This window comes from Solanum stenotomum, chromosome 2 (genome assembly GCF_019186545.1).
Source record: "Solanum stenotomum isolate F172 chromosome 2, ASM1918654v1, whole genome shotgun sequence".
Taxonomy (NCBI): domain Eukaryota; kingdom Viridiplantae; phylum Streptophyta; class Magnoliopsida; order Solanales; family Solanaceae; genus Solanum; species Solanum stenotomum.
In genome coordinates, this window is record NC_064283.1 from 44,662,665 (window position 1) to 44,677,198 (window position 14,534).

At 37.4% G+C, this 14,534-nt stretch overlaps 1 protein-coding gene across 2 annotated transcripts in view; it reads right to left on the reverse strand.

Annotated features, from left to right (window-relative positions):
- Positions 1-1,300: 1,300 nt before the first annotated feature.
- LOC125855284 (uncharacterized) overlaps positions 1,301-14,534 on the reverse strand; it is a 47,060-nt gene continuing 33,826 nt past the window's right edge. For both annotated transcript variants that reach the window (XM_049534996.1, XM_049534995.1), the window contains exons 7-11: positions 13,820-13,886; positions 13,505-13,687; positions 11,487-11,543; positions 10,926-11,021; positions 1,301-1,733 (exon numbers count right to left, since the gene is read on the reverse strand). In XM_049534996.1, the coding sequence (XP_049390953.1) occupies positions 1,599-1,733; positions 10,926-11,021; positions 11,487-11,543; positions 13,505-13,687; positions 13,820-13,886 (538 nt within the window). In that variant the 3' untranslated portion in view covers positions 1,301-1,598. The remainder of the gene's footprint in view (positions 1,734-10,925; positions 11,022-11,486; positions 11,544-13,504; positions 13,688-13,819; positions 13,887-14,534) is intronic.

Sequence of the window (14,534 nt, forward strand, 5' to 3'; positions counted from 1 at the left end):
TGTTTCAAAGAATGGCCAAAAATACAAAAAGAAGTGTAGACTATATTGTTGATCGTCAAACGAGAAAGGTGGATCACCTAATGAGCATGACCGTGTAAAGATTGTAGAAATAAATACTTCAAATAAAAATTGTAGAAATAGATACTTAAAATAAAAAAAGTCACATCAAGTGATTTCTTATACATACATACTACTTCTAACAAAATTGATATTTGAACATTACCGTCCAGCATAAAACAACATTACCAATTTAAATATACAATTTTTTAAAGATGGTTAATAGGATCCTGCTTCACGAATAACATTCTTTTCATTGATTAATCATAATTATTTAATAAAACAAAATGAGATTTTTTGTTTGAATTATAGGTCCACCAAATATCCCTCTAGTAAATTCCAGCGCCATAGGTTTAATTAATCTCATCAACTTATAGGAAGACATATTCTCATCCAGATGCCTTCTCCAAAGAGTATTTTAGCCTCTATTTTTACTAGAATAACATTCATATCATGTTCATTCAATCAAGAAGTATAGAATCGCTTTTGAATCTTCACATAATACATATCATTTACATTCGACTCTCAATATTTTGTCGATGATTTGTTTGAATAGACTTAAAAGTTGGTCAAACCAAATTTTAAGCCAATTTTTGACAAACATTAAAATAACTTCAAATAAGTCCAAAATTACTTAAAATAGGTTAGAAAGTATCTGACAAAGTTTAAAATACGTTAAAAAGCAAAAGTAGACCTCTCCCTACTTTGACTTAAAAGTCATTTTAACTTTTTAATTATAACTATTTTTTAAAACCAATCGAAACAGGCAGTAATTATTTTTTGCATTTTACTCAACACCACCTAAAACACAATAATGACTTGTTTTTATGTGGTTACACTACATCCTATTCAAATGAGTCGACGCTTAATGTGTGAGCAAGTTGGTAAGGGCCTATGATCTTGAGAATGGATCGAGGAAATCCCAATGCTCCATCATCCATTTTTCATGTTGAACTGTCTAGCTTTGCCATTGAGGATGCCGAGACGACAAGATTAGGCTCTTGAAAGGACATTCAATTTTTCTTTCTTTCTCCGGAAATTAGGAAAGTTAAAAGGGATATCTAGGAAAGGACAATAAAGAAACTCGAGTTGAACATCACATCCCCGGAAAAGCTTATTTTTGTAGGAACTTTCCAACAAACAGATTGTTGCTAATTTTTCACAGCTAAGAATGCTTTATTGAAAGCTTTAAAAGAGCAGAAGAAAGGGGCGCATGAGCATTGAACAATGGAAAGAAGGTAGGAATAATAGGATCGCTCAAACTTGAAAATTAAAAGAAATGAGCAAAGAGATTAAACGGATTCATTCAACATACGCTTGGTAAATCAAGGAAAACAACATTCTCCCCTACAAGATGGTTCTGGGTAATCTATTGTCACTTGGTACCAAGTTAGTGGTAACAAATTGAAAATGCTTCCTTCCCTGCAACAAAAATAGAAATAGTGGCAAGAATAGAACAAAAGAGTGAATCAGACGGATCGTTTCTTGATTCAATATGTGCAGCCAAAACCTTCATGCTGTGATTTAATATACAGAAATCTTCAAGTTTTAACTGAATCTGAGTTGCTGGAAGCTATTGAATGTGCTTTCCTTTCTGCTTGAAGCGATCTACACAATGCTTCAAGCTTCTCTTTCTGGTTCCTTGTTTTCTCCAACTGTTTCTTCAAGAATTCACGCTGCAGAGAAAACAACATATTTTAAGGTTCCTATTGAGAAAAACAAGTCCTATTACGCAAACATAACTTGAGCATCAAGCGATAAAACAACATAGACAGTCTTTATTTATAAGAAGAAGCTTTGGAGAAACTAAAGTATCATTCAAGTTATCCAATGCACAAAGTGCTACAACAAATATCGACCTGGGCAACAACGACAAGTTTCATGGTTTCGATGCCACACAACCCACATAAGATAGACAGAAGATAGATGTCAGAAGCATATTACAAAAGAGAAAAAGGTCATGATATTTGTTATTATTTTATGATGATATGCAAATGGGTTGGCTGGTGGTGGCAGAGCTGACTGGGCTTTGCTCGCGTCAGTGGTCCAAGTCTCACGGTGGTGTTGGTTTGATCAACACCTCTGAAAATAGAGATTTTTCCGGACAGCCAAGAAAAATATTTGGGGCCTTAAAGAGACTTTGATACCATGTGTACCAGAACAGAAACATAGACATGTCCAGAAAAAGTTAAGGATATCAATACAAATCAATACCTAATTGAAATAGGAGTAAATCAATCTACCTACTATATTTACATATGCTATAGAATATTCACAGGATTCTAACAAAGATATTCACAAGAGACCTTATCCTATTTGAGTGATATTATCATAGCAAAATATGGGGAAGACAACAGTTGGATGACTAATGAAGTGCACTCTCCTTATGGAGTTGGTCTGCGTGGTCTATAAGAGCATTGTGGCCTTCTATGAGGAATCACACCTCCATAAAGGTGAACAATGGGTACAGAACATCATTTTGGGAAGATAACTGTTAAGTAGGGGGTGTCTGGAAGATATATATATCCTGGTATTTATGTACTGTCTATGCAACATCAGATGATAGTAGCATATGCATGGTCCTCACAGGGGTGGAACATACAACTCAGAAGGAATTTCAATGACTGGAAAGTGGATACATTGACTGAGCTTTTAAAACTGCTAGAAGATTTCAAAGGTTAACAGGAGGGTGCAGATTGTCTATGCTGGAAAGAAGACAGTAGGGAACTCACTGAAGTTAGCGTAGCTTACATTAACAGATAGCTCTTTCGAAAGCGAAGATACCCTTCAAGGTTTCTTGTATTAGCACATGAAGCTGTTTTGACCCAAGATAATCTAGCAGGAGAAGGATCCCCCTTTGTTCAAGATGGTTTTCTTTGTGGGAAAGAAATTAAGACAGTCAGCCACCTATTCTTACATTGCAAGGTTACAGATCAGCTATGGAGGATGTCTACCAAGCTCAGAGTCATAGCATAGACAATGCCCCGGAAGATAACTGAGGTTCTTTTTTGCTGGGTTGTGGCAGGAACGGGAATTGCAGACAAGAATAGATGGAGGAGGGAAGGTCCAAAATATTGCTTGAATTTGATGCTCCCAGGCACAGTAACCAAGGACCTTCTCTCTCCTACTTCCTAGGATAGCAGAAGGCTCACGCTGGTGTAGACCACCATCAACAGACCTTTCTTTCTCAGCCAATCAATACTCACCCACTGTGAGAATTGCTTCAACCTTTTTTCTTTTTTCGTTCGCTCCACAGATCAGGTATTTACTATGGCAGACAACAGAATCTATTTTAACGCAGGCTTCAAGTCCTTCGACATCACAAGATGGAGTTCTGGCAAGACAACCTGGTTTGACTGGGTAGAGAGAAGTAGAAAAAGAATGCGAAGGATAACACTGAGCAGAAAGATAATGGAATGGATTTGTTATATCCTCAAGGAAGCCTCCAACGACAATAAGAATCTGGTTAGAAGATGGAGGACAAAAGAACAAATTTCAGAATTTTACGGCACCAGAAAGTACAACATACATGGAAGGTACATGAGTCTTTTGGCCCTCATAGGAGAAACCAGAGAAGTTATTATTGTTCCTGAACTTGGCATTAATGCGGGATGGAGAGACATAGCATTCAAGATTGAAGGCTTCATTAACACCACTCCACAATGTATAGTCAAACAGCATTCAAAGCCAACCATTTCGTATGCTAGGGTAGTTGAGAGAAGTAAATGGCAACAACAAAGTCACAAAGAAGCCAGTGCTAGCATAGAAGGCCCACTGGGGAGAAGTATTACGGGATTATTAGGAGGATCTGAGAGACCCACTCTGATTGATGTAAGAAAATGGGCCTCCTCGACCTGGAAGAAAGTATTTGGAGTTTACATCTATGAGATGGCAGGGCACATCTTCCTTTTTGAATTCCCAAACAAGCACATGGCAGAGCAAATTCTGCAAGGAGAATGGAATTGGAAGAACATGAAGGTGAAACTGGAATGGTGGAACCCACTAGTTGGCTCGTAGCATCACAGCAAAGACAGGAAAAGATCTGGATCAGAGCAATAGGAGTACCCCTGCACTTGTGGTCCAAAGAAGTCTTTAAAGAAATAGGCGATAAATGTGGAGGATGGTACAGAACGGAGGAAACAGAATTGAGAAACCATCTCAGATGGGCCCGTATTGAGGTTAAGAATGAAGGGCAGAAAATACCCAGAGAGGTCGCCATAACCAAACAAGGATACACCTTCAGGATTCCGATCTGGATCGAGGAAGTTATGACCTTTGAGAAGGCATCGGAAAAAAACATGGAAAATCAAATTTCCATGGCGGAGACTGTGAAAACTGGGGAAACCCTAGATGAGGGCTTTGCACGGAGGTCTGCTGCATGTCCAATGAAGAGGACGGGTAGTACCCAGAGATTAAAAGCATCTTTTGAAGTCATCAAGCAAGTAGCCAGATTGACAGTTGTTGATTGGATGGCACACGTGAGGAGTAGAAATAATTCAAATTTAATTCCATGTGAGGAACACGTGAGGTCTCCAAGGAAGGAGATGAATAATTTGAGTCATGGGCCGGCCCAAAACCAAAAACCACTCCAACAAAAATTAAATACCTCACAAGCCCAACCCAATCTAGAACAACAAATTGAGGAATTCTGGGATCAGTAAGGCTGCATCAGTAATCTGCCTGTTTTTTAAGAAAGCATTTTGTTCTCCTGATACTAGCTTCCCCATGACTGTCTTCAGCCTCTCCGCTAGGACTTTAGCAATAATCTTGTAGACACTACCTATGGGACTTATGGGTCTGAAGTCTTTGAGTTCTATTGCACCTTTCTTCTTTGGGATAAGGGCAATAAAAGAGGCATTGCAAGACTTTACCATGTGACATTGTTGATGGAAATGAGAGATAGCCCCCATTAAGTCAGGTTCGATTATCTCCCATGCTTTTTGGTAGAATGCCATAGTAAATCCATCAGGGGGGCTTTTGCCCGGTGCACAAGACATCAAAGCAGCTCACACCTCTTCCTCTTCAAATGGTCTTTCTAACCAAGCTTTCTCTATCAGTGATATGCTGGCTAAACCATCAAAAGATACTCCGGGCCTCCAATTCTCATTTTCAGTGTACATGTCTTGGTAGAAACTGAGAATTTCAGTTTTGATCTCCTCACTCTCTTCACTAATTTCTGGTTTAATGGAGGGCCCTTGGGTTACTTGTGGGGACTTCAATGTATGCAGGTTCCCCACAGAGAAGAGAAACTGTCAAAGGAGATCTACAACCATTGTAGAATTCTCAGACTTCATAGAAGACCTGGAGCTTATTGACTTGCCACTTGAAGGAGGAACACACACTTGGTTCAGGGGAGATACAAACAATGTTGCATCAAGGATAGGTAGAATCCTATTCACAACCAAGTGGAGTGAACATTTTAGTAAAATGAAGCAGGTTGCTCTACAAAGACTAACATCAGACCATGTGCCTATAGCTTTACACTGTGGACCATGGGATCTGAACAAATCTTATTTCAAGTTTGAAAATTGGTGGCTGAACACAGAGGGATTTATAGATGTCTTGGTGGAATTCTTTTGCATATACCCACCAGACTACATTTTAGCATGCAAATTGAAAGCACTGAAGGGTAAGCTCAAGGAGTGGAGTAAGGAAGAAAAAGGAAATTTGCTTTTGCAAAGATCCATCCTGTTAAACAAGATGGCAACTCTGGACTCCATTATTGATAATAGAGCACTAACAGAGGAAGAGGCTGCATTAAAGGTAACTACTTTCCTGGAGTATGAAGAACTACTCAGGAACGAAGAGACTGCATGGATGCAAAGATTCAGAGTTTTGTGGCTAAAAGAAGGTGACAATAACACTAAGTTCTTTCACAATTCAGCCAATGCACATAAAAGGAGTAACTGTATTGACCAACTGGAAGTACAAGGTGAGACAGTGAAGGAGCCAGACAAAGTGAAAAAGGAGATCATACAGTTCTATAAGAAGTTGTACACAGAAACAGAGAGATGGAGACCAGCAGGAAACATGATAAATTGTCCTACAATCTCAGAAGCAGAAAAAGTACAATTACAAGCCAAATTTGAGGAGGAGGAGGTGCTCAGCTGCCTGAAAAAGTGTGCTATAGATAAGGCCCCTGGACCTGATGGATACACAATGGGCTTTTTCATCATATACTGGGAAGTTCTAAAACATGACATTATGAATGCCTTCCACAACTTCTATGAACTTGAGATATTTGAAAAGAGCTTCAATGCAACATATATTGCACTGATTCCCAAAAAGAAAGGGGCAAAGGAGTTAAATGATTTTAGACCAAATAGCTTGGTAGGCAGTTTCTACAAGCTTTTGTCTAAAGTGTTGACTGAAAGGATCAAAAAGGTGATGGATAAATTGGTAGACTCACAGCAAATGGCTTTCATTCAGGGCAGACAAATTATGGATGCAGTATTGATAGCTAATGAAGCAGTAGACTCAAGAATATCACAAAAGATGCCTGGAATCCTATGCAAATTGGATATAGAAAAAGTTTATGATCATGTGAATTGGGGGTTTCTAATCAACACACTCAAGAGAATGGGATTTGGGGAGAAGTGGATCAAGTGGATCAGATTCTGCATCTCAACTGTAAAATTCTCAGTAGTGATAAATGGATCACCGGAAGGTTTTTTTGCAGCCCAAAGGGGAATAAGACAAGGGGACCCTCTGTCCCCTTTTCTGTTCATCCTAGCCATGGAGGGTCTCAATAATATGATTAAGACAGCAAAGGTCAATGGCTGGTTTTCTGGTTTTGAAGTGGCTAAAAACAGTGGAGAAAGTCTAGAGGTGACACATCTACAATACGCAGATGATACATTGATTTTCTGTGGTGCAAAAGAGGAACAATTAAGATACTTGAGAGTGATCCTAGTACTCTTTGAAGGCATGTCAGTTGCACATTAATTGGGAGAAGAGTCACATTTATCCCATATACAATGTACCAAACATTAACCTCTAGGCCTCAATTCTGGGAGGAGAAGTCGGAACCCTACCCTCTATATATCTAGGGATGCCATTGGGGGCCCAATTAAGGTCCAAGGGAATTTGGGACAATGTCCTGGAAAGATGTGAGAGGAAATTATCAAGATGGAAATCCCAATACTTGTCTGGGGTAGACTCACTTTGATTAATGTTGTGTTAGATGCTCTCCCAACCTACATGCTTACCCTTTTCCCCATCCAACCAGGGGTAGTACAGAGGCTAGACCAGATCAGGAGAAGCTTCTTTTGGCAAGGAAATAATACCAAGAAAGGTTATCACTTAGTCAAGTGGAATGAACTAATCTCAAGCAAGAAACAGGGGGGCCTTGGTATCAAAAATCTGAAGAACCAAAGTAAAGCTTTGAAAATGAAGTGGTTATGGAGATATACCCATGAGACACACTCTCTATGGAAAAGGGTGATTACATCAAAGTATGGAGAATTGGATGGGTGGATGACTGAAGAAGCAAACAATCCTTATGGGTCACTGTTTGGAGATCTATCAGAAACTAGTGGACTATTTTACGTAACCAAACTACCATTAGTGTAGGTGATGGTAATAAAACCACCTTCTGGAAAGATAGGTGGTTAGGTAATTGGAGTCTTGCAGAGAAGTTCCCTGATCTGTTTGATTTAGCTATCCATCAGGACAGAACAATAGCTGACATGTGGGCACTCCAAGGCTGGGACTTAAATTTTAGAAGAAACTTGAATGATTGGGAAATTCCTAGACTGATTGAGTTCTTCAAAATCCTTGAAGCTTTTCAAGGTCTGAAGAATGGGGTGGACAGACTATGGTGGAATGGGCACAACAAAGGGGCATACAAAGTAAGTTCAGGGTACAAACTTCTGAACTCGACAGTGGCACAGAACTCCATATGGCCATGGAAACAAATCTGGAGAACCAAAGCACCTTTGAAGGTGGCATGTTTCTCATGGCTGCTAGCAAAAGAAGTTGTCTTGACACATGAAAACCTAAGAAAGAGGAACATTATCTTAGTCATGCACTGTTGTTTATGTGGTGAGGCAGCTGAGATAGTGGGACATTTGTTTTTGCATTGTAGAATCACTGACCAACTATGGAAGATTTTCATTAATCTCACAGGCATACAATGGACAATGCCTAGCAAGATTGTTGACACTCTATCTAGTTGGGAAGAAACTGGGAAGGGAGCAAAAAACAGGAGCTACTAGAGAACCATACCATTTTGTATATGGTGGACCATCTGGAAGGAGAGAAATGCTAGGTGTTTCGAAGATAGGAGTACACAGTACAAAAAATCAAAACAGATTGTATTTTGCTTGTGTTTTTGGTGTACAAGGAACTCCCCTATAGATGCAGAGAATATCCTAGATGTGTTAGAATCATGCTAGGAATGGGAGTCCTTTGATATATTGCTATACTTTGACTTGTTGTAAAGGGGTTTAGCTCTACCTAAGTGCTGAGTTATAATACAAATGTTACTTATTCAAAAAAAAAGAATAGATGGAGGATTGTCTCGGCTTGTATATGGTGGGCAATCTGGAAAGAAAGAAATTCCAGATCTTTTGAAGACACTAGCAGTTCAGTACAGAGAATCAAATTGATTTGCATTAGACTTCTCTATTTTTGGTGTAGACAAACCTTCATAGAAGATACTGAGTCGTTTCTGAGAAGTTTTGATCAGTTTTTCTTCCTTATGCCTTGTAAAAATGGTTTCAGCACATAGGTTGTGCTGTTTTGGTCAATATACAAATGTTACTTTATAAAATAAGAAAAGGAAAAGGGCCTAAAATACCCTCGAAGTATTGAAAATAGTACACAACTACCCCTCATCCACCTATTGGCTCCAAAATACCCTCCTCATCTACCTATTGGCTCACAAATACCCTTCCCATCCACCTTTGGGTCCAATTTTAGCCACTTCATTAATGGAGCACCATTTAAAATAATTAAATAATCTTTTTAATTACGTGGCGCTCAACCATTGGTTGCAATTTAATTATTTAATATAATTTTAAACCCACACATTACCCACCCATTTTTAACTAAACTCGCCCCAATACTTATTAATCCCGCCATAAAATATAATTTTAAACCCACCCATTACCCGCTCGATCGAACCCATGGGTTCTTTTTGTATTGGGTCGGGCGGGTTTAATAAGTATTAAAATGTACCATAGTGTGACCATTATATTAATCTAAAATAATCAGATCACAAAGAAAATCCAAGATTCTTTTAGAGGGACAAATTGTATAGATACTGAGTTAGAAATTTATATTAAAAATTTGAAATGTAAATCTAAAGCTATTGAGTTTAGTTGAATTCACCTCTGACTTCGTTCACCACAAAAAAAAGAAGAAGATATTTACTGACAATAGATTTTTTTTAGTGGAAATTGAGTTAATGTTATTGCATTCAAAGTTGCTAAAGTCTTTAGCGTTATTTATATAAAATGTTGGCTATGAATATACATATATATTATTGCCGTAAAAAATATAATATAACGAAAATTTTATTATTATCGTTAAATTCTTCATATGTCGTAGTGATTGCCTGTTTGATTTATATGACTACAATTGTATCACCATTACAAAAAAATTATTCCAGATAATCAACAAATGTGAACTGTACATACATTATGTTAGCAACTCGTATTTGACTCCACAGGAACCAAAAAATATATTTTGTCATGTATATAATGTATGTTTTTATAATTTATATTAATTAATAAAGCTTAAGCTTATTTATTGAATTTGCTCTTCTAGGAGATTTCTTGACGCTCATTCATGACATTAGAAAGATGTTTCTAATGTCATGACATCAAAAATACATTTTGATGTTCATTCATGACTTGAAGCTCAATATTTTAGGGTGGGTTTAATAAGTATTGGGGCGGGTTTAGTTAAAATGGGTGGGTAATGGGTAGGTTTAAAATTATATTAAATAATCAAATTGCAACCAATGGTTGAGCGCCACGTAATTAAAAGGATTATTTAATTATTTTAAATGGTGCTCTGTTAATGAAGTGGCTAAAATTGGACCCAAAGGTGGATGGGGAGGGTATTTGTGAGCCAATGGATGGATGGGAAGGGTATTTTGGAGCCAATAGGTGGATGAGGGGTAGTTGTGTACCATTTTCAATATTTCGAGGGTATTTTAGGCCCTTTTCCGAGTAAGAAATTAAAGAAGGCAATACAATATAACTGATTAGAGTCATTAAGTACCTTCTTTTTTTTTGGGGGGTAGGGGGGGGGGGGGGGGNGGGGGGGGGGGGGGGGGGGGGGGCAGCACTCAAAGGTAGAAGTACTATCCATGGATACAATTAAATTAGATATCTTCAGAACATCAATTCAGAACTTAATTTCAAAGCATATGGAGTAAAATCAGATATATGCAGAACAACAACTCAGACCTCAACTCAACAACTCAGACCTTAATGACTCCCTGTCGTCTTTACTTTTGGTTCGATATCCTGATCATGACTTTCCTATAAAACTTTTCCATGTTTCAGAATGTTACTTTAGTTATTAAAGTATTTTGATTAAAACATGTGTATTTTAGGAAACTTATCATAGATTGCTTTATTTGGAGCATTAAAGTTAAGGAATATTGAGTTTGATAACCAGAATTGTGACATAGAAAGACAACAACAGCTTATTTTCTTAAGTTGGTATAAAACTTAATATTCATAGGAAATCTGGTCTATCCTGCATGTCTTATGTTCTTTGCAGTTCAGTGTATCTGTCTGCGGCACCTGTTTTGCGGCATCACGAGTAAACAATTAAAAAGAGAATATGCAACTAAAGAGAAATTGAATAATTTCCTTCCATCAAAGAGCTAAATTGATTAGAGACAGGATTACCTCCTCAGCAAGTTCTATAAGAGAAACATCAGACTTGTCACATTTGGCCTTCAAGAAAGCATTCTCCTTCTTGAGTTCTTTTATTGATTTTGCCATCTAAAATCAGAACCATGTAACATCAAAAAGGATAACATTGTGAGTGTAGGTCTAAAAGAAATAGTACTTGACTTGTTAGAATAACCACAGCATGAAGGCGAACTACTCCTTCTGCCACAATAAACCTAACCCCCTTTCCCCTTTGGTCCATCTCAAAATATTTGATCTCTTTTCCAAAATGGAAAATTTCCCTTCCTTCAACATTTCAGACTAATATAAACTAATACAAACTAATACTACTTTACATAATCTCAACTTTGATTTAACATGTTACCTGATGATTCCACTTCTTCATTTTTTATTTTTAACCAATATTTTGATCACTTCACTACGGAACTTGAACACTACTAATCGATTGAAACAATAGTCTAATTGTGCACGCTAACCTACATCTAGTTTACCAGGACAGAGTACAGAACACTGGGAAATTGGAAAAAGAAGTTTAACAGATAAATGGAAGTAAACCTTCTCAATATCTTGCTTAAACGTTTCAAAAACCTCATTGCTCTTCAGCAAAGCTTCCTGCAAGAATAGCACAGAAGAATTATTTTTTAAGTTTTATGTTCCAACTTTTCATGACACTAAAACCACAAGCAGCTAGTTTAGAAACATAACATGAGATAAAACAAAAGATCCTTCCCATCCTGATTTTGAATTATTGCTTTGTCCCATTATTGCAGTAATTTGATACCTCTAAGAAGAACCATGTAAATAAGCATTACAACAAAGCTCCTGCTTTATCTTGCACTAGGCAAGTGCATATTACCTTGCTCTGACCTTGTGTTTGAAATGGTGAAAAGAGGAAGCCTAAGGGGACTGGAACTAAACAAGTGTTTTTTCCTTTGGGTGGGTAGCGGGGAGGGGAGGTGTGATAATGGTATTTCACCATAATTTGGTTAATAAGTAAAATAGCAGGTCACTGAAACTCGTGGAATGAAAGACTCGACGAATGCACACAACAGGATTCAGGTTTGACAAATGAACATTAAAGGGAAAACTTTAAAATGCAATTTTCACACAAGTTTTCTCCTAAAATAAACAAGAGCAAATAGTTTTTAATCCCCAAAGATGATTGTCATTCGTAGATTCAACTTGCTTTTGCTTTGATACGTCATCTGTTCATAGGACAGACAGCAGAACTCTACAGTCATACACTGTGACAGACTGGAATCATACCACTACTTTTAGTCCATGCTAAGCCATAGTAAGCCCCCAACATCCATTCATTAGAACCAAAGTTTTGTGAGGGAAGAGTAAAAACCCATTAGCAAATCCAACAGAAAAAAGGAATTCAGCAAAGAGGCATAGGGATGGGAAAGGGACAGCATGGAGATCCTTGAGGTTTGTGGCAAAGGCACAGCCTATTGTGCTACCATCTAGCCTCACTTAAGTGGCTTCAAGATGAATGTGGAAATAGTAAAAAAAAAATCTTCTTCAGGTTTATTACCTATGATCAATTGGCTATCAGAAGTCAAGAAGGCATTTCATTCAAAATTTTCTATTATTTTCTTGTCTATAATAATATTACCAAATCGGGTTAGTTTTTTCATGCATTTCAACTCCTCTAAACAAGTCTAAAATGCTTGATAGAAAAGGACAACCATTTCCCAATAAGTTGCTCCCTTTGTCCCAATTTATTTGGCATAGTTTGATAGGATGCAGTGTTGTAAGAAAGTAAGAAAGACTTCTGACATATAAACTACATATTTTATTAAATGGCAGAACTACCATTATACTGAACAATTTGTTTTGTATCCTGTGGGGACAACAAGAAGCCATGTCAATTGCAATGGGAATGTAAAAATTATCTAGTCTCAAAGTAGAGAAAGAACTGATCTTTCTCCAACAGATAAAAGAGGAAAAGTTCCCAGTAGTACAGGGAGAGTACTAAACAAAACAGAAAGGAAAAAGTCCCGAAGTGAAAGCTACCTAAAATCCTTAACTTTCAACTCCACCAAAACAAAGGAAGCAATGATCCTGGGCATACCATCCAATCACATTAGACAAAATAAAGGACCACTTCTCTGATCCAAATATCAGTAGTGCTATTCACTAACGTGTGCAGTTCTCTGGTATCATATCTACTCTTATACTAAAAGGTTGTGAATTCCACTTGAGAGGTAAGATAACTAGGAATGAAAACTTGTGGTGATGACATAAAGAAGATATTAGATTGCTTCAAGTTTCTTGAACTTCTTTATATTTTGTCACCTATACAATTCACCAAGATCAATATCTAAAGCTAATGATCTAAGCAATTCAACCAGAGATATGTGATCATTCGCCTTATCAAAAACCTCTTTATAGAGAGGCAAAATCTTTGAGGCAGTACAAATTATCTTGAAGAATTCCTATACCAATAGAAACTGCAAACCAATATCACAAGCACAAACTTCGTGAAAGTTATCTCACAACTGTATGTTTGGTGTAGTGACTTTCAGTTTGACACATCATAGTATTGTAAGTAAGACTAACAGGCTAACCTGGAACTGCTGGAACTTTTCTCCATCAGCTGTCAATTGCAACCGCAAGTTCTTCTCCGTTGCCAGTAATTGTGACACTTGGTCAGCATAAATTTTCATTTGGGACTGTTCCTGCTGTGATTTCTCCTCGTGTTGCTTAATTTTCAAATCAGCAAGCTGAAGTTCAAGACTCTTTTGCTTCATCTGCAAAGAGAAAGATATTCATCAGGCCCTTGATCAAAAAGGAAAAGCCTTGGAGAAAAATATTAAAATCCACAAAGATGTTTTATGATCTCAATAATACTAGGAAATTGAATAAGAGCAAATGTGAATCACCTTGTTTGCAAATTGCTGTTCAGAGAGAGTATACTGATCTGCAAGTTGATTCAACTTGCTCTTTAACCTGCAGTTATTAAAGGAAAACAAAAGTATTCAAAAGCTAATCTTAAAATGAACTTGCACTAAAATGACCCCAATTTCATGTTCAAGCAATTCATAAAAAATGGTTAATTTCCACAACTAATCCCAACTAACAGCAAAATTCTTGCCAGAAAGTATCACAGGCCAGTCCAAAGGAGGGTGGCGATGGAATATATATGAATAAAGCAGGATAAAAGCACCTTGTTTTGACAGGGAAATCTCATTAGACTTGAGAAGCCAATTCATGACAGAACATCCACTCTTTAAGAAAAAAAGAAACCCTTGCTGTGAATTTTTAACAAGATATGATTTACTACAAATAATGCCCAATCGAATGCACTAATTGACACTCTTGAGCATCAATAATTTACCCAATAAAAAGATCTCAAGGAAGCAAAATCATTTTTCACTCCTACAAATGCTCTTCCCTAACTTCCCCTCCCAAATTCTCACATAGAGGCAAAAGGGGTTACATCCCATGCTTACATCTGCCTACCTGCATCACGTTTTTAACTATAGCCAACATCGACCATGGGAACAAACAGACCCATATCACTCTCGAAGTCCAACTAAAAGTTGTCTGAAACTTGTATCCTCTATTTAAAGTAACCTGCATTGTAAGATACCACCG